The sequence below is a fragment of the Fundulus heteroclitus genome, chromosome 13 (genome assembly GCF_011125445.2).
Source record: "Fundulus heteroclitus isolate FHET01 chromosome 13, MU-UCD_Fhet_4.1, whole genome shotgun sequence".
NCBI lineage: Eukaryota > Metazoa > Chordata > Actinopteri > Cyprinodontiformes > Fundulidae > Fundulus > Fundulus heteroclitus.
In genome coordinates, this window is record NC_046373.1 from 39394848 (window position 1) to 39415505 (window position 20658).

Sequence of the window (20658 nt, forward strand, 5' to 3'; positions counted from 1 at the left end):
TGTGGGCCTTAGTGAGTGAGACAGGGAGATGGACAGGCCGCTTCATCACTTCCCAAATTCAAATTTAAAAAGTGGCCAAAAATATAGTGACACCTGAAATTCACAGGATCCTTTAAAGACATAAAGAGGAAGAATTGTTGCCAATTTCAGCTCCTGCGGGATCTTCCCATTGTTTGTCAATGCAGCGAAGTGCCCATTTTTTTTTTGTGTGTGATCAGGAGAGGTTTGAGGAAAAACTGTAAGAGCTACAGCAAATGTACAATTTTTACAAGTTAGAAATGTGTTTTTACTGAGAACCAGGCTCCTGCCCTCTAGCTACCTTTGCTATGGAAACCCACTGCACCTGTTTGTGGGACAGAATTTACCAGAAGGAGCAGATTTCACAATAAGAAAGAAAGCCCCGAACAACAATCACAAAAGATAGCTGAAAAATGTTCTAACCGTGAGCGGCAGCCATCCTTTGTCCTCAGTCATGGGGATTTTCATGTCGATACTTCACTGGGTGTAAAAGATATGATGTAAAATTGATGTGTGTGTCCCTCCTTTCTGGGTAAAGTGGGACTGAAATTGTAATAAAAATTGTGCGATCGGGAAAGCTTTCACTAAACACTATAAGAGCCAGAGCAATTCTGAGGATATTTTTTGAAAGCAGAAAGATGTGACTACAAAATGGGGAGTGTGGAGTGAAAATTGTGGCCGTGAGAGCGAATTAAAACTATTTTTTGTCTGAAAAAAAAAAAAACTGTCTTCCTATGCTCTGTTTAACAGTGACTGACTGCCATCTCCACTCTAACTTTGGCATTTCCTGTAAACTTTGTGTCGCTTGGAGCCCCATTTTGAAGAAACTGTAGCAGGTGTCAACGTACCGTCTTCTTTTTTGAAAAGAGGACAGATTTATGTGCAAACTGAAAGTTGAATTGTGTTTCTAGGTGAAAGTATGACGACACAGCAAAGGTTAAAAAACAGTGGATTTTGATGATTTATTCCTCCACTGACTTGTTTTTTTTAGCTAATTACATCACCAATAAAAGTAATAGCACACATCTCCAAATCGAGCATTTTGCTACCTATGCTGTGAGGTAATATGTCCACATATTAATAATAAACAATAAAAATAAAGGGACCAGTTTAGAGGTGGAGAGTAAAATGTGCCTCCATGCATTGCTGTGGCAGGCCCCAGTTAGTCAAGGACAACCCCATCCTCGCTTCTCCTGCATTCTGCTGGAGTATTCTGGATCGTGTGCTTTTACAGTTGTCGGTTCCATTTCCTGCTCTGCCTCACACCAGCTCTTCCCTCTTCTGTAACGTGAGCCGGAGGAGGAGGCAGCCGTTCACCCAATGCCCACCTGACCGGCTCCAGCTCTGCATCATTGATGATCATGCATCATTGATGGTGTTCTCTGGACGATGCGCAGCTCTTCAGTTCATCCAGTAACCCCCCCCCCCCCCCCCCTGCAGCATGGCAGGGGTCTGTGCAGCAGGCTCCAGTCGGTTCCAGGACCGCAGGTCCAGGTGAAACATCCCAGATGAGTGGACCCGGTGGAGCTGCTCCCCCCACGGCTGTCCTCGGCTTGGATGTGAGCGGGCTGTGGCGCCGTGGATCCATCCAGAGGAACACCCGCCTGCTTTCTGGTTCTGTGCAGCCTGGACTCAGGAGCCGGGCCCCCCTGAGGCTGCCTGCTCTGGTGGCTGCAGGCGAAGGCCCCCGCAGGCGGAGCAGCATTGCCCGCCTCAGGTAAAACTCACCTCAGAGCTAAACGCCAATTTGCTGTTTGTTGAATACAATTAACATTTATGCATAAAAAAGCGGGACATTACGAAATGTTGAAACCAACAATGACGGAGAAATACAACATTAAACATCACAAAATGCAGAAATTTCATAAAAAATGTATTCAGTGACAATCAGAAATAAGCAAATTGTATTTCATGTTCAACTTTCCAAATTGTACATCATTAATTATATTTGTTCAGATCTGAGATGAAAACAATAAAAGTTTTAGTTTAGTTTGATAAATCCCTAAATCAAAGTAAACACCTTAGATTATTTTTAAAGCATTCAAATGTTGATCAAACTGTTTTTTGTTTTTGTTTTCAGACACTAAATGTGAACAGGTCAGTGTTCTGTATGTACGATGTTTGGATTAATGATGAAGTTTTGGGCAGTTCCCATCCTAAAAAGAAGCTTCATTTAGTTGATTTTCAGGTATGGCAGAATGTTGAGCTGACCGAGCAGCCTTCCTCTTCTCGCTGGCTTCAGCAGCTCTGGAGTCTGTGACTCAGTGTAGGGCTGCACAATAAACCGCATTGGCAATATAATCGCAATTTAAAAAAAAACTATTTCCAAATCGCAGAGGTCTGCAATTTTTGGCTATGTAACAATTAATGAATTAAATACGTCCTTTAGGTGTCAGTAATTATGTTTAAAGTGGGTTTACTCTACATGTAAGGGAAGACAGTTGCAGCAGTGAGATAATCTAATTTTATTACTTGTTTTAGAGTTTATATAATCATACTGTTTTACCAGAAACTTTCAGGAATCTCACCACAGCATTAAGTTCTGGTCAATCAGTTTAATACATAGACTTTCTTATTGGTTGCACTTTATGTTCAACAAGGATTGATGTCCAACTCAACTAAAAGCTGTTCTCTTGAATAATATTCTGATTCATAATAACATTTAAAGTTATTTTTTAAACAGTCCTTGTTTACAAACATCTTTATCTAGAGGCATTTTTTGTTGCCTGTGGTTAATACAGAGAAAAGTCTAAATCAAATCGCAATTTTGGTTGAAATATATCGTAGGCAGAACACAATAATTTCTGCTGTGAGTTGAGACGCAGTGGCTCTTTTAGCACCTGATCTGCACAGCGATGAAACAGGTTGATTTGTTGTTTGTATATGTTTAAAAAACATGATAAATTAAACTGAAAACAAAATTGCATTAAATCACAATATTAAGATAAAAAAAAACTCAATTAGATTATATTCAATAAAAAAAGGCTCAGATTATTTTCCAAAATCGTTCAGCCCTAACCTAGTGGCCCGTTTGAACCTGATTAATCACCCGTACATCGTCTCCACTCGTCCTTTTTCAGTAAAAGCAGCTGTCAGATCCCAGGCTGGCTGCAGTTACACTCTGATTGTTTCCTCCCTGCCGTGTCCCAGCGCCATGACTTTATGTGAACCCGTCCCAACACCGCCGCACGGTCAGGTACCGGTGACCCGTAAACTGATCTGCACCTTTTTAAGTGGGAGAAATCTGAGTGACACATGAATGCACCACAGGGGCAGCCTGGTAGGTCTTCTGATGGCCTCCTCCAGGGACCAGAAGGTTCTGAGTGACCGAAGATGATGATGATGATCAATCAATCAAAGTTTATTTATGTAGCACCTTTCAATAATCCGTATGGTGCACAAAGTCCAAGCTAAAACACAAACAAAAAGATGAGACAAAACAGATAAAATATAAAAATGTGTAAGAAAACAACAGGATAAAAAGAGATAAAAACTAAAAAAGTGCAAAACAACACAATTCAAAACAGTTTTAAGAACTATATAGAAAAATACAGATATGCTATGTTGGTTATTAAATGCAAATGTGAGCAATTTTTTACCAAAGGATCATTTTTTTTACCAGAATTGCACATCAAACCATCCATCAGTGTAAAAAATCATTTTCTACGTCTGAAACCTCAGCGCCTCCATGCATTGCTGTGGCAGGCCTCAGTTAGTCAAGTTACCAGGCAGGAATGATTCCTGGTTCACGGACTGGAGATGAAATAACCGACTTGTATTTAAACCCAAGCAGGAATTCTAAATTCACAGACCAAGTCACATTTAACTCACCTGTTAATGTTTGCAGTCATTCAGGTGGAACTGATTTAAAATCTAAATCTTTGGCCGTTTCTGTTTAGATAACAGCTGAGAAGTTAAATTAGTTTATTTATGTAGCACCTTTCAACAATCCGTATGGTGCACAAAGTCCAAGCTAAAACACAAACAAAAAGATGAGACAAAACAGATAAAATATGAAAGTATGTAAGAAAATAACAGGATAAAAAGAGATAAAAACTAAAAAAGTGCATAACAACACAATTTAAAACAGTTTTAAGAACTATATAGAAAATTATAGAAATCCTGTGTTGGTTATTAAATGCAAATGTGAGTGATTTCTGCCAAAGGATAATTTTTTTACCAGAGTTGCACATCAAACCATCCATCAGTGTAAAAAATCAGGTTCTGCGTCTGAAACCTCAGCGCTGTGACAAATAATTTACCCCTTTACACGTTTCTTTTGTCTCCATCAAAGAAACTTTCATATCAACGACATTTTGAGTTTAAAAATCGTTTTGCTGTTTGCCTCCCCAGCGTCAGCGAGCCGTCCCTCCTCTCTCCGGGTCAGGAGGTCCCGTCAGAAGGATCTTCCGGGACCCGTCGCCTCGGCGTTTTACAGATTCGACCTCCACTTCCTGTGCCCATGAGCAAGGCCTCCACACTGCCGTCCTGCAAGAACTGCACGCCAGCGGCCGGTCGAGACCAGCAGCATCTGCATCTGCAGAGCTGCGGCAGGCCGGCCTACATTCAGTTCTCCCAGGCCATCCGGCCCGTCCTCCGGCCCGGACCGCTGAGGCGTCACTCACACAACCCGGCTCTGAGCTCAGAGACGCTGCTCCCCGACCAACGGCGCCGGGACTCCTCGTCCTCCCAGGGAGAAGCTCTGTCTGTGGTGGGGAGGCCGTGTTTCCTGGGCTGCAGCCAGCGGCCTGCTGCCTCTGCTGCTGCTGCTGCTGCAGGACCTCCGGGTCGGGCTCAGCTTCACGTCTTTCTGCCCAGCGAGGCTGAGGGAGAGGAGGGAGACGGGGAATCTGTGGACGAAGGCTTCATGGATGAACTGGACAGCAGGATAACGAGCCTGAAACCTCAGCAGGAGGTCCAACAGACCCTGGCAAACCACTCTTAGGTTCTACCTTTTAGAAAGCAGCAGATGGAGTTTACCGGGTTTCTCTAATCTGGTAAGATTTCACGGCACAGAACCAGAGACATTGAGCTTCTGGACCTCGACCCGATTAATCACCTGACCTCTTAACGAGAAAATGTGCAAATAATAAATATTGGTTATTCACAATCCTCCTTGTGGTCACATCATTAACCTTATAACTCCAAGTCTATCAATTATTTCTGAGACCTCTTCAACAAAGTCAGTATTTTTCTGAACATACAATTTACAACGTACAAATTAATGTATTTTACACATCCTATATAAAAATGCAGAAAATATGAGGGAAATTTATTTTTTGTTCTTACGCATCAATTATAATACAAAGAAACGAAATACAAAATTACATTTTACTTTTTTAAAGAATTTTTTTTATAGCTCTGTTAAAAATGTGACGTTTGCTCACGCCTGTATCAGATTTTAAAGGGTTAAAAATGAAACTTGGATAAACGTCCAAAGGCAAAAGCTGGAAGAATAAGAAAAATAAATGGAAGTTTATGTCATACTGGCAGAGAAAATGATATTGTCATGATGCAGATGCTGTTAAATACAATAAACTAACAGTTTGTAGATTCTGACTTTGTTCTCAGAATTCTGAGAAAAAAGGCAGAATTGAACAGACTTTTATTTAATTTTTTTGAATGGCCGTAATCCTCTTCCGTAGGAACAGGTCCAGACTGCTTTACTAAATCTGATCCAAGTCTTTGATGGAGCGTTTGGCTTTATTTAGTAATTAGTCTGAGGACAACACGCTCTGACGTTTGGGTAAATCTGCTGGAAGTTCCACGTCTAAGAAGATTAGCAGCTGTCTTCAATATTATTAAACGTGAAAACTTTCTCTCTGCTGAATGAAGAACTTTACCCGTCCCAGACTGCCAGGCAGCAATAGTTGCTCCTTTAAGGTTATTGCTGATGTCTTTCCTTCTTGGCATTGAGTGAACAGTAATGTCTGCTTCAGAACCACAAACTGCTGCTGGTAGACGGTCACACTGATGGTGGCTAATTTATGCATTACTGAGTCAGTCAGTGACAAGATGATGGAACTATGCATAAATAATTAAAATAAATGTATCTTATATAGCTGTTGTTGTTTACATTGAATAAGAATACAAAAATGTTTTGCGTTAGATATCCTGTTAGGATATTTACGTAAAAAAGTATTTGGTAAAAAAAAAAAAAATCTCATGTTTTGAGTTACTGATCATTACATCTGATTTGATATTCTAAAATTATGGTATTAGACAAATATATATTTTTATACACTACTTCTGGTATGTGACAGATTAAAAGAAAGAATATAAACAAAATAACGAGTTCAAGGACCACTTTTCTCAACATTAAACTTATGGACCAGATACTTAGAGCAGGTATATTGAGAGAGAGAAACACTGCAGCAGCTTTTGATTATTCTACTGATCGATTGTATCGATAACCTTAAAACATACTTTCCATTAATCTAACAAGAGATATTATAAGTAGATTTAAATCTCAATAAACAAGCGATTTGTATATTGATCTGTTGATTCAATATCTCCATCACAAAATACACAAGTATTATCATCAATAGCAAAACCACATCTGAGAAATTCTTTTGAGTTTTGAAGTGAACTTCCTCAGCTTTTGGAGGAATGGGAAGATTTAAGTAATTTGTTCAGTTGTTTTTCTTTTGATCAGATGAGAATATTTATGAAACAGAATTTGGATTAGAAACAAAGGGAAACAAGGTGCTGGTAAAAAAAAAACCTAATATCAGAATTTTTGAGTTTCTTTGTAATGTTGTGTCCATTAATCAAAAGACTAGGAAGGAAAGGAATTTTAAAATCAGGGTTTTGAAAAAAGACTTTTTGCAGTGCACAGAATATTTGGAATATTTTTGAATAAATAGGATTAAATGAAAATTATTCGTACCACACCCCATGGCAGTAGGTGGCGGTAATGCACACCTTTGTTTTTTGGCAAACTCCACGAAGAAGAAGCAGCAGAAGAAGAAGACGAAGAAGAAGAAGTTACTCCAGCAGCTTGTTTGGACAAAAACGCGGATTTTATCATGTCTTTGATTGATTTTTGCCGTTTTTGCAACGCGAACATGAGGAATAAAGGCACCTTGTGCAACACCATGTTGATCTTTGAACCAAGTCGAAGATCTAATGAGAAAACCGTGTTCGACAGGTTAGCGGACATCGGCTGCCACTTAGCCAAGGATGATGAGTCCAAGATCAAGCGGGTTTGTAGGACGTGTTTTCGGCATCTAAAGCGCATGGAGGCCAGCTTCAACACGTTGAGGCGATGGAGAGACAGAGAGGCGGAGCCGCCGGAAGAGGAGCCCTCACCTGGACGCCAGGGAGACTTTACGCCAGGTGTGAAACTACCGAGACCGCCCCAAGACAGACTACGACAAAGTTCTGCAGGCGTAAGTGCAAAACTCATTCCAGATCTACTTTTTAAAATAATAATTTAACGATGCAGGGATTTGCTTACTGCCCACAACTTACAGGTAGCTTTTATGGATGGGGAGGTTAGTTTAGACAGAATTTACCGTGGCGTGATATAATTAAGTATATCTTCCTAGTACGTACCTATGAACAAATGATTGTCTGACATTGTGCACATGTTGTCATAAATGAGTCTGTGGGTATTTGCGCGGACCTTTCCTTGTGATTTTGAGATGACATCAAGTAGTTCCGACAGCTCAGGTAAAAAGTTCAGAGGAAATTAGTATGAGTAGCAGGGTGTCTGCCACATGGTATGGACTACAGGTGTAACAGTAATTAATCCTGCCGCGTAAAACTGGAATTATTTTTGTTTTTAAATTATTTATTAGTCTAAGGACGAAAGGCACCTTATGCAACATTATGTAAAGTTTTTAATCGAGTCCAAAACCGTGTTAGACAGATTAATATATTAATATTTATGTATCTTTATAGATGTATATATCACTGTATGTTTAGGGTTTGTAAAAAAAAAAAAAAAAATACTGTCAAAATCCATTAAGTATTTGGCGAGTTTTGCTTGAATATTTGCTGTGCTACTGAGCAGAACTGCTGACCGCCCCAAGATGGCGGCCCAACACTCGTCAGCGCCCAAAGGCGATAACGGTCGATGCGGGGGTGTTGCGTCACAGTAGGAGGGAGGCAGAGCATTTCTGCTCAAAGTTGAGATAAATGGCTCCTTTAGCAAATAATCTGCTCAGCCGTCAGGATCTGTTAGTTTTTTAAGCAATATAGAAAATGTCTAAGCCGCGAAAATGTATTTTCGGCTGCGAGAGGTCTCGGACTTTGTTCAGCCTTCCTAAAGAAGAGCCCAAACGCCGGAAGTGGTTGGATTTTATTTTTGGGGGCGCGCCACAGACCCGCAGGCTCGTGCTTGTGTGTGACCGCCACTTCATTGATGACTGTCTGGTGGATCTCGGCCTGTACCAAAGCGGCTTGTCCGGGAGATTAATTCTTACAACTGGCGCCATTCCTTCTATAAAACAACCCGATGGAGAGACCAGAGCCGTGAGTAAACCAAACCGCTTGCTGAGTAACACAGTGATGTCACAGTAAAGGCATGACGTCAGAGTTCTGCCCGAAAGACAAATGAGCAATAATAAAAAATAAAAAAAAACTCATTCTAGCCGTTTGTTTTCCACGTAGCCTCTCTCCCATTCGCGTTTGGACCACTGAGCTATAATTATACACTGGAGTGCTGATTTTGCCAAAAAACTGAAGTCACTGGCCGCCATCTTGCTACTCCCTATCTCTCACAGAATCCCATAGGATTTGGTTGCAACAACAAGCAGTTTTCTGGCTGTGTGAAAACGTTTCACAGGTAATTCTACAGTCAGTGGATGTACTAACACTGTCAACTACTAGGAAATTAGGTGCTGAAATATTTTACATGTTATTCATATTAAATATATATATGTATATATATGAATACACATATGTAAATATATGTTTTTGTATATTATGTATATATTTATAAATGTTAAACATATATATTTAAATGAATTAAATGCAAAATATTTCAGCACATGACTTTCTCAGTACTTGATATTTTTTAGAACATAACATAAAACTATTTGGCATTTGACATTTTAAAAGTCTTAAGTCCCCCCTGAACTTGAGAAAATCCTCGTTATTCGATGCTGTAGTGCACATCTTCCCTAGTTACTGAGGGGAAATAGGGAGTACCAATATGGCGGCTGGTGGCTTCAAAGCGACTCGTTCAAACAGACGGTGATTAGCACTCCAGTGTATTATATAGCTCAGTGGTTTGGACCCGTTTCTACTCACTCGTGTAAAAAATTAAGGCCTGTGATTGGCTAGTTTTCCGGAAATCCCGCATCCTGAGAATACTGTTTTCTTCCTGGTTGTGGCTAGTAGGCTAATGTAACAAAGCATCTTTAGGCTAATCTCTGTTTTCTCTTGGAACTGGTTACCTGTAAGCAAAGTCATCGTTAAATAACTTTAAAGTTTAATACAATCATGAAAACTATTGTACTTTAATATGTTTTGCCACCGTTACTAGCTAGCTACAACCAAGAAGAGAACCAGAGAAGACCCCGCATTAGCTGCCGGGGTGCATCAAACCCGGCCGCCATCTTGGAGAGGTCATCCTACATGGCTAAACCAAAACAGCGGAAGATGCTTCAGCACCGTGTGGCACATTTTTGTTTAAATCGTCGGACTATTGACGTCACGGTTCGCGGGATAGCGTTCCCAAGTAAGATGAACATGTTATTGTTTTTATTTTGTGAATAGACTATAACTGAATTTATATCCACCAGTGAAATGCTAGTTAATGTTAGCTTTAATGTTTGGTCCTGGTGTTACATCGCCCAGCTATGAAGTCTAACCGAGATTTTGTAATTCATATAAAGTCTCAGTTATTCTCTAACATTGGTTTAGATTATATAACACAAGCACAGCACTGTAGAAATAAAACAAATATTACTGTTCTAACATTCAGTCCTGTGGTCCAGACTGTGTTATTCGCATGTAATTCTTTCACCCTATCAAAAGTAAGATGGCTCTGGTGTTTCATATCCACCACAAATGATAACATCTGACTGGAATAGGTTTCTAACAAGCTTACTCACAATTTTAGGAGCTTTGGTTTATTATCAGCAGATATGCATCAAAATAGGAGTTTTGTTCAAGTAAGGTTCTAATTTTGAGGATGAAAAATAGAACATGGCAAGTATAATGAAGAAAATAAGATTGAGCTCCTTTTTTGTAAAAAAAAATAAATAAATAAAAATTGTGTGTAGACACTCCCAATTCTCCCGTTTTGCTTTTTGAAGGTTTGCCAAAGACGAAGAGCTGGGAAACATCTTTAAGGACATTTATGGATTCATCCGTGCAGCATTTCAAAAAGGATGATTTGGACGGGTCGGATTGTCCGACGTAAAGATGGCATTAGTCTGTATCGAAATTCAGCTTCCCGGTTCACCTACACAGAGTAAGTAAGTGTATCATCATAAGTCTATCAGCATGAATAAATCTATACATTTTATTATCACTCAGAGTGAGATACGCCTCTGTGTGTTTATGTGTACAGGTAACCATATACTGTAAGGTTCATATTCATTATGCTTCTTCATTTTAGCTGGAGACGTGCAGGACTGCAGTAACCTCCAGAAGAGATGAGGACAGCCTGTCTGTGGCCTCTCAGGATGCTACACAAGTGTTATTAATCAGGCCTGGGTGTGGCCAGAGAAGGTGAACTCAGGTGTGATAAACAACAGTAAAGTTATTATTGTTGGTTTGGGTTCATTTTCTCCATTAATAATCAAAACCATCTAAAAATTGCAATATATCTTTACTTGTGTTGTCTTTGACTGATATAAAAATTTTTTTTGATGCTCTGAAATACGTAAGTGTGACTAACTGTAAAAAAATTAATCTTAACTTTTTCACAGCACTCTGCGCTGCATAAGTTAAATAATAAACTGTTCCTAAAACCATGGATGCAAATAAATTATCTGCCCTGGTTACCATTTTGGTTCTCAGTCTGCATCCCTGTGATGGGAGCGCAACAATTTGGTGATAACCAGAAATTCACTTCCATACTTTGAAGCAACACGGTTATGCTTTCATTACGGTGCTTTCTTTGGGGTGTCTTGCCTGATCGGAGTAATAAAGCCTTTTTCTTTTTTTTTTTTTTCTTTTGCAGATCTTTGTCTGTCGTCGTCGGATTTGTTAAAAACATCGAGACGTTGAAGTTCTGCCAAGATCACTCGGAGCTCCTATTTAGCATCAGGTAGGATTGATGTTCTCTTAATTCCAATATTCTTAAAGATATAATTAAAGAATGTCTTTGAATGTTATGTTCAGTGAGTAATGCATGTGTAGTGTGTCTGTTTTCAATAAAAGGTGGCTGTAGTGACCATCTGCAAGCCAGCTCCAGGCCGTCTTCCATCGTGGTTCAGTGTGGTGCCTCACATGGTGAGACAGGAGGTGTGGCAGCCCAAGATGTCCCCGCCTGCTGAGGAGGAGTCCTCTGCTGAGGAGGAGTCCTCTGCTGAGGAGCTCCCATCTCCACCCACCAGCATCTGAGCTGCTGTGTGAGACCGCAGTCTGACTTCGCTGCTCGGGTGGACAACGCTCTGGTCTGCTGTCAGGCGGATTCTGCTGAAACCTGCCGTGACGCGTGTTGTGCGAGCTGTACTGGTCCGACTTAATGAGGTTTGGTGAGGACATTGTTACTTATACTGTATATTTGTTCATTATGCTGTATGTTAGTTTCCTTTTCTGCGTTTATCTCCTCTATCATTAAACTTTTACTTGTTTTGTAGAAGCTGCTTTACGGTTATAGTGAAGTTTGTTGTTGCACAGAAACAGAGTTTGAAATAAACGGTACAACGTCTCCTTGTTCTTGTCCTTTAGTCGGTGATTAGACTACTAGTTAAGTTATTTTACGTTAGGCTACTGATCTTAGTTAAGTTGTGGTGCTGTTGCCACCTACTGGCCTTTCTTGGTATCGCTGTGTTATCTGTAGTCTCACTATACTGTAACCCTGTGTTCACTCCAGAAGCTAAAACATGCCATTACCATTTAATTTACTGTCAAAGCGCCTCAGTTTTGCATAAATGTTGAATTTTATTCAGTTGCTCTAGTTGCCCAATTTTTATTGCTTTACTCGTTTTGGTTACGCTTTATTTAGAGAGGCTAACATGATGACATGCATCATGGAAATTAATAACACTTTTTCAGAGGTCATTGTCATTATGCCTCTGTTATGTAAACGCTGATGCTGGGCTACAGACGTTAGAAAAAAAACACCGACCCCCACTAAGACTAAGAACGTAGAGAACATGGACCCGGTTCTGAAGTCCTCACTAAGACTAAGAACATAGAGAACATGGACCCGGTTCTGAAGTCCTTCCATGGCTCCCTGGATCTCAGAGAATAGACTTTAAAATCCTTCTGTTAGTCTATAAATCCCTGAATTAGCACCTAAATACATCACAGACTTGTTATCAGTGCATCAACCCTCCAGACCACTCAGGTCTTCTGGCTCCAGCCTGCTCTGCAGAACCAGAACCAGAACCAGACATGGAGAAGCAGCATTTAGTTCCTATGCTCCACTGATCTGGAACAAACTCCCAGAAAACTGGAATTTTTTTTAAAATCAAGATTAAAAACACATTTGTTTAGGATTTCCTTCGACTGTTCTAGTTAAACTCTCTTTTACTGAAACATCATTAGTTTAAGTTTGTAGTCCAACTGTTTTTAATATTTGATTTTAGTTTTCATTATCTTGTTTTACTCTTTCATTTCTTGTACATTTTATTCCACCTGTCTTTTATTCTGTTTTTATTTTCCTATATTTTAATCATGTAAAGCATTGTCTTTGTACTGAAGTGTGCGATGCTAATAAATTTGCCTTGCCTTGAAAAGTAGCCAATCACAGGCGGTTTACTTTCTCCAGAGGGTACCGCCCTCAAACTAACGACGTTTTACCTGAGCGAGCAGAAACGGGTCCACAAGCGAGTGGGAGAGAGGCTACAACAGCGTGGAAAGGATCCACAGACTCATAATCCGTATGAATTCAGCTCTCTGAGCAGCAGCCCTTCACTGTCCTGGAAGACGGGCGGCCATCACCGGTCTACATAGAGCGGTGGTGGCCGCCCCCTCCAGGAAGTACCCACCATGACCGCCGCCTCTGCCCGGTAGATGACACGTGCGATCATTTCTGCTCGAAGTTGAGATAAAGGCGGCAACTTTTCTGGTTTTTTTTTTTTTTAGCAATATGAAAATGTCAAAGTGAAGAAAAGGTGTTTGCTGCTGTGAGACGTCTCTTTGTTCAGCCTCTGACCGTCGCCTGGTGACCCTCGGCCAGAGCAGATCGTCTTGGACTGTTTGATTCACAAACTTTGTGTGTAATACGCTTTTCCATTATTTCCCGATACAGAACGGACAAACCTGTGGATAGTTACTCTCTTTATGAACATAAGCCTCTATACTATAGTCGTCCACGTTTTACTAGCCTGTTTACAAAATGCTGCAGCCGCTCTAGGATGACGTCTAAATGGACGGCTCCCTCACAGGGAGAGGCGGCGGCATGAAGGCAAACTTCTTTCTTCTGGGTTGAAAATAAATAATATTGCATAACAGATACTCAGTGGTGCCAAAGGCAGTACTTCATCTCATAGTTACCTATAGTTGACTTTGTTAGGCTTAGTTTGAAAGTGATGAGTGAGGTTAATATGAAAAATGTAGATACAAGTAAACCAATAAATTAATTACATTTAGGAATTAGTAAATGTATTATTAACTCAGCCAAAATATTTAGTATTGGTTTAAAAAAAAAAAGAAAATAGTTCCTTGGTGGACACCAGAATGTTTAACAGCAATTAAGCAGCAGAATAAGGCTTTTAAAACACTTAAGAAAATCATTTGCTTCCAAAATCGAATTAATTATAACAGGAAACAGGCAGAAGTTAGAAAAACTAGAAGAAATGCTAAAAGGGATTATTGGAAGAAATATTATGAATCGTTTAGGGAAAAATACTGCTTTAGACAGAGTTTGGAATACTATTAGAAAATGTCGGGAAGTTCAAAAGAATATTTTTCCCAGTAATAAAAGATAATGGAAATATAATAGATAATAAAAGTAAAGCTGAGTTATTAAAGGTTTTGCAAAGATACATAGTACAGAGAATATAAATAACAAAGAAATAAGAGGCTGTGAAATTACATTACAGAGAAATATTGAATTGGTCCATAATGATGAAGATTGTGAGGATTTTATTAATATGAAGTTTTCTTTGTTAGAATTAAATAAAGCATTGAAGAATTCCAGTAAATCTACTCCTGGTAATCAAATTAGTTATAGTATGTTAAATAATCTTAATGATGTGAGTAAAGAAATATTGTTAGAATTATATGATAAGGTGTGGGAGGAAGGGATATTACCTGATAAATGGAAGGAAGCCATCATTATACCCATTGGTAAACCTGGTAAAGATCCTAATTCAGCTGAAAGTTATAGACCAATACCTCTAACATCATGTATAGGTAAAATTATAGAAAAAATGGTAAATAACAGATTATTTTTTAGAATGTAAAGGAAAGATTAAGTCTTTTCAATTTGGATTTAGAAAAGGCAGAAGTACAATAGATCCTGGATTATGTCTGGAACATGAAATTAGATGGGCTCAGATTAATAAGGAGAATGTGTTAGCAGTCTTCCTGGATGTGGAAAAGGCTTATGACATGTTATGGAAAGAAGGGTTGTTGATTAAAATAAAACAAATAGGTATAAGGGGTAAAATATTTAGATGGATAAAAAGTTTTTTAACTGAAAGAAGTATTAGAGTAAAAATAGGTGGGGAAATAAGGTCAAAATATCAAGTTGAAAATGGTACTCCCCAAGGTAGTATAATAAGTCCTATTCTATTTAGTATAATGATTAATGATATTTTTAGTAGTATAGATAAATCCTTCTGTGTCTCATTGTTTGCAGATGATGGTATTATTGGAAGAGGGGGAAAAATATAGAATTTGTAAATAGGAAACTACAAGAAGCATTACAGCGTGTAGAAGCTTGGGTTTTAGAATGGGGTTTTAGATTCTCAACATCTAAAACTAAATTTGTTGTTTTTACAAATAGGAAATTAAATATTAATGTAAATCTCAAATTATATGGGGATGTTGTAGAAAGGATAGATCAAATTAAGTATTTGGGTATTTGGTTTGATTAAAAGCTTACATGGAAGATACATATAGATAAAATAGTTGAAAAAAGTAAAAATTTTTAAATATAGAGATGTTTGAGAGGCAAAGATTGGGGAGCAGATAGGAAAGCATTAAAGACGGTATATATTGGACTAATTAGATAATTATTTTATTATGGTTGTATATTATACAGTTCAGCTTCAAGTAGTTTACTAAATAAAATAGATAGAATACAATATCAGGCATTAAGACTTTGTTGTAGAGCGATTAAAACTACTCCAGTTTCAGCTCTACAAGTGGAGATGGGTGAGATGCCACTGGAGCTCAGGAGAGAACAACTAGCCATAAATTACTGGATAAATACTAACGGCCATAGTGAAATTCATCCTCCACGTTATGCTGCAACCTTGTCAAGAAAAAGAAAGGAAACAAATTAATAGTTTTGGATGGACAATTATAAATAAAGTAAAAGATGTAGGAATAGATAACTCTTTAATTAGTCCTGTTGTTGTAATTCCTGCTATTCCATCATGGATCTTTGGACAGGCTGAAGTTGATTTAAACTTATTGAGAAAAGGGAGACAGTTAGAAAAAAAGGAGGTGGAAAGTTATATATATATATATATATAAAAAGAATATTCAGAATATATACAAATTTATACAGATTACATTTAGCATTTGTAATCCCAGATTTAAATATAACAGATAAATTGGCAGTATATACATGGGAATTAATGGCTATATTAATGACTTTAGTATGGATTGAGGAAACAAGAGAGATGGAGGTTTTAATTTGTTCAGATTCAAGTAGTATTCTAGAGTTTAATTCAGAATTAAGGCAAGATATTATATTGGATATTTTTCACTCATTTTTTAGGATTAGAAATGGTGGTTCTCATGTTAAATTAGTTTGGATTCCTGCTCACATTGGTGTTATAGGGAATGATTTGGCTGATAGTTTAGTAAAGAGTGCTGTGAAAAAGGTTGTTGTTGATTTCAGTATTAAAATAAGTAAAAATTAGATAAAGAATATTATTAAATTGTATTTCAAGAAGAAATGGCATGAACAGTGGGATAAAGGAGGGAATCCTAGGTTTTATTATAGTATTCAAAAAAGGTTGGAGAACTTAGAAAATGTAATAGAATTAAAAAAGAAGATATATCTAGAATATGATTCGGACATACAGGATTAAATAGTACTCTTAAAATTATTAATAAGCATAATACAGGGTGCTGTAATTGTTGTGGGAAATTAGAAACAGTACAACATATTTTTTTAGAATGTAATAAATATGCTCGGGAAAGAGAGATGTTGCGTAGAGAGTTAGGCAGGGAAAAGAAATTAGATATAAGGGAATTATTTCAGAGCTCATCTGGGGATAATGTAGTTTTTGGGATTTTTTTTTAGTTTTCTAAGAAGAACGGGTATTTCGGGGAGAATATAATAGATTGTCTGATCCATACTCCATTCTGGAAGGTGGCGGTAATGCACCTATAAGTTGTTTGCCAACCGCCATTAAAAAAGAGAGAAGAAGAAGACCGATGATGTCGTTCGTTGACAACAGTTGGCATGGCAAGAAGTTACTTCCTGGTTGCAAACTCGCTTTTCTCGAACACAAATAGGCGGAATAAACATGGTTAAAGTGTGTGTGGCGTATGGTTGCTCAAACACCAACAAGAATAATGTCTCATTACACACATTTCCGAACCCGAAACGTCCCGGAGGTGAGACAATCCTCGCTGAATGGAATCGCCAAGTACGGAGAACGCGGGCGAATTGGGTCGGCCCATGGAAATCCCACGGCACTTATGCCTGGAATTCATGTGTCATTTGTAGTGACCATTTCACAGCAGATTGTTTTCAAGTGAAAAATAGTGTGGCGATGGAAATAGGCTTCAAAACAAAGGCGCTACTGAAGCCTGACGCCGTTCCAACAATCTTCAAGAGGCCTTCAGGTACCGGTCGGCCACACCAGTCAGATTCATCGTCGACTCGACGGCATGGCGGGGCCAGAAAAAAACGTAAACATTTACAGGTACGTTGGTTTTCTAACTCAAAAAAATCTAACTTATTTTTTGTTATTGCTATTTGATCACCTGAAAATGCCTAAAATATAATATTTACTTATTAATTCAATTCAACCACGCTCGATAACAGAATTTAGCACAATTATTTTAAATTTGGAAGTTCAAATAGAAAGGAGTGCGTCTAGAGCAGCTTTATCTGCTTTTTTTCTCTCTATGTGGCTGGATGAAACGGCGATAAAAATGCTAAAGTAATAAAAATCGCGAGAATGTTACAGTAAGTTGGGCGCAGAGTGTGGAAGAACCGCTGCTTCCGAAACGGATCAATACGGAGCAATACCACCGGAACAGGTGGGGGCGCTGTTGAGTTTGTAGTACAACATGTAAACAAAATCACGAAGAAGAAGAAGAATTCTGGGCTTTAAACAATGGCGGGATTCGAGGAACAACTTGCGGAGCTTGTCCGCAACTACCCACACATATGATGTTTCGTGTCCGGGGCACAGGGACTAACAAAAAGTTTAAGTACTCTGAAAGGATCGTTAAAAAGTCGTTATAATGGTCTATTGTACTGCTGCCAGTTGTAAGAATGGCTTTGGGTCAGGAAAAGGAATGTTTAATTATCCGAAGGATCCGGTTTTGCGTCAAATTTGGATCCGGAAAGTGAACAGATTAGACGAAAAACAACCGGACAACCTGTGGCGTCCGAGCCGATACAGCAAACTGTGTTCGGATCACTTCACGGCAGATTCTTTTGTCGTCAATCCTGCTCTCGCAGCATCAGTTGGATTCAAAATACAAAAGTTGCTGCTTAAGCCAGATGCCATCCCTACCCTGAATTTGGGCAACGCCGAACCCACGGGCACGGGGAAAAAACGTCTGACGTCGGCCTCCGAAAAACGTCAACGAGTTGAGGTAAGATATTCAGTTGCTTATATAAACATTCACGAATTACTGCCCGTTAATTGATATAAATTAAGAAATAAAGCAGCATCAGACTTTAAATTTTAATTTATATTTAATAAGACCTAGCTGTGCCTATAATATAGCATACATAGGTCTCCTCATGCAGGCTTATGTTATTTGATATATGTAAAAATTAAAACTTATGCAGCCTTTGAGTCGACATTTTTAAGCTGCAAATTTCTTGAATTGATAAAAAATTAAATGGCTAAACAGCCTACAACTTTGCCTTATTAATTGAAGTCTAGTCTAGTCTATATGCCCATGTAGGTTTTATTATAGTATAGGCCTTCAAGGGCAGCCTATAGTATTTCCCATATTTCTAATATTCTGTATAACTATAGGCCTATCATATTCCAGGCTGAAGAGTAGGATATATATATATATATATATATATATATATATATATATATATATATATCTCGGCTCAAAAGCATATGGCTGGACACGGCACTCTAAGTTTTTAACATCCAATTGGCTAGCTTCGTATTTGTCCTCATTTAAGGTTAAAAACTCCATCGCAAAGGTGAATAAATATTGACTCGCTATGTAAAATGACTTCTTCCTGATATCGTGTTTGACTAACCTGACGTCACCATAGACATTATAAAAGTAGACGCCTGGTTGGGTGGGTTCTGCCTATGATGCCGATGCGTCAGAGCGTCCGCCATGTTGAATGTGGCAAATCCGCTGTTAGACTGAGTCACTTAAACAGCATCAGAGGGACTTTAATCTCAGAATATACTTTATATTCGTAATATTTTTATTTTTGTAATATTCCGAGTTTATTTCCGTTGCCCTTTGGCTTGATTCTCCTGACTTTATTTTCGTTAAGAATAAAAATAATTATAAGAATCTAACCTGGCCCTATTACTCCAGGACTAAGATAGTTCTGCATACTGTGACTATTCTGAAAATGTCCCCCTTAATTCTCATAATATGACGTTTTTCTTTTCAGGTGCTGTTGCAGCTGTCAACACTTGCAGAGTCTGCAAAATTTTGTATTCACTGTTTAGGTCATAATTATTAACATTAATTAAACGTAATGGTTGAAGAACCAAACTCAGTGAAGTCCATTTCCTATTTCTAAATTTCCTCGGCTTCGGTTGAAAGAGCAAGCCTAAATAATAATAATCAACTGAATTAAATTGGAATTCATACAATACCAACTCCGGCTACAGCCTCGCTCAGGTCCGGGTTATAAGTAACATTCCAGGAACACATAATGCTGAGACACTGTGGTTTGTGCTGAATGTACATCTTTTTCTTTCATGTGCTGTTTTGGTGAATTACAGCCGTCATAAACGATGCCAGGCAATCACTAGTTTCCTTGTTTACATCTGAACTGGCAGCCAGAACAGCGATTATAAACCCAGATTCCAATTATACACCAGCAACCCATTTCGTTTATTCTCCTAAAATGTTTTTCTCAGTCTTAATCGAATCGAAACAGACGCTAGCGCTGTCTTTCGTGTTAAAATCATCACTTTCTGACTCGCCATGTGAACTCCATTGTACTCTCTGTACTGTAGCCTGAGCTGCGTCATCGTACCACGTGACCCACACTGTGGATTTTCTGCCTAGCCATCGAGGGCCCACTTTTAGTCCTCAAAAAACATCTTTAACAGCGCAATCACGATCTTAATGCCAAATTTTTTGAAAATATGGTTACTAATCCATTGGTTTCCGAGTTGGTCGATCTCAGAAACAAGAATTACTTTAAATAAATTATTAAACAAACACCATTTTCAGTCCAGGCCTTATTAATAAGCTGCTAGTGAAATCAGTTATTCTATAAAGTGCTTTAATGGAGTGAAAAGTTGTGCACATGACTCAATTTCCACATTTTTATAGCCTGTTGATGAAATTTGGAAAGTTGTAATTTTAACTCTTAGTTGACTAAAATAAGTGTTTTTATAGGGCATTAATAACTGTGATGAATTTGGGACCTAAAACCAACGATTTCCAGTGGAGAATAAAAGGTTGCTCCCATAAATGGATGAATTTTGACACAGAACATAGATCTACAATTATAATGATGGTCAATAATGAGTATATAATTAAACGCGATTTAACTGTTTCAGCATAGATACATTTGAATATTTATTTTTTCATATTTAAATTTAATATTTTAAGGAATTGGCAAGTTACTTTGTAAAAGTGAGAAGAATAATTTGTGATAACATGGATACAATTTGACGCTACAAGTTTTTTTCTTTGTGTTTGAGTTTGTTCACAAATGCATCTCAGCACAAAATGGCTAATTATCCATGATCGCTTCTAAACTCAGCCAATTCATCTTGGGGTCCCGTCCCCCAGATTCCAACAAATCTGGATTCAAAAGACATTACTGCTGGTAATGACCTCGACAGGAATGATGGGGCCCAAATCAAATTCTGCTTAAGGCCCCATGCAACCTTTGGGTCAGCCTTGCAGAAAATGTGGGAAGGCAGCCGGGGGTCAGACACAGAAAGACAGAATTGAATTAAATATTGTTTTTGGAGG

At 38.5% G+C, this 20658-nt stretch overlaps 1 protein-coding gene and 2 long non-coding RNA genes across 3 annotated transcripts; all 3 read left to right on the forward strand.

Moving 5' to 3' along the window:
• Positions 1–1450: 1450 nt before the first annotated feature.
• Positions 1451–4971, forward strand: LOC118565554. The gene is made up of 2 exons (XM_036145965.1): positions 1451–1735; positions 4372–4971. The coding sequence occupies exons 1-2, from the start codon at positions 1527–1529 to the stop codon at positions 4961–4963; spliced, it is 801 nt and encodes a 266-aa protein (XP_036001858.1). The 5' UTR covers positions 1451–1526; the 3' UTR covers positions 4964–4971.
• Positions 4972–6986: 2015 nt separating this feature from the next.
• On the forward strand, positions 6987–10815 carry LOC105923678. The gene is made up of 3 exons (XR_004932367.1): positions 6987–7409; positions 10287–10444; positions 10592–10815. It is a non-coding gene; the product is annotated as an uncharacterized LOC105923678 (long non-coding RNA).
• A 128-nt stretch (positions 10816–10943) lies between these two features.
• Positions 10944–11851, forward strand: LOC118565381. The gene is made up of 2 exons (XR_004932368.1): positions 10944–11245; positions 11338–11851. It is a non-coding gene; the product is annotated as an uncharacterized LOC118565381 (long non-coding RNA).
• Positions 11852–20658: the final 8807 nt, after the last annotated feature.

Coding starts and splice junctions, on each gene's coding strand:
- LOC118565554 (XM_036145965.1), top strand. CDS start 1,527: ATGAGTGGACCCGGTGGAGCTGCTCCCCCCACGGCTGTCCTCGGCTTG. Junction 1,736..4,371: donor AGCAGCATTGCCCGCCTCAG/GTAAAACTCACC, acceptor TTGCCTCCCCAG/CGTCAGCGAGCCGTCCCTCC.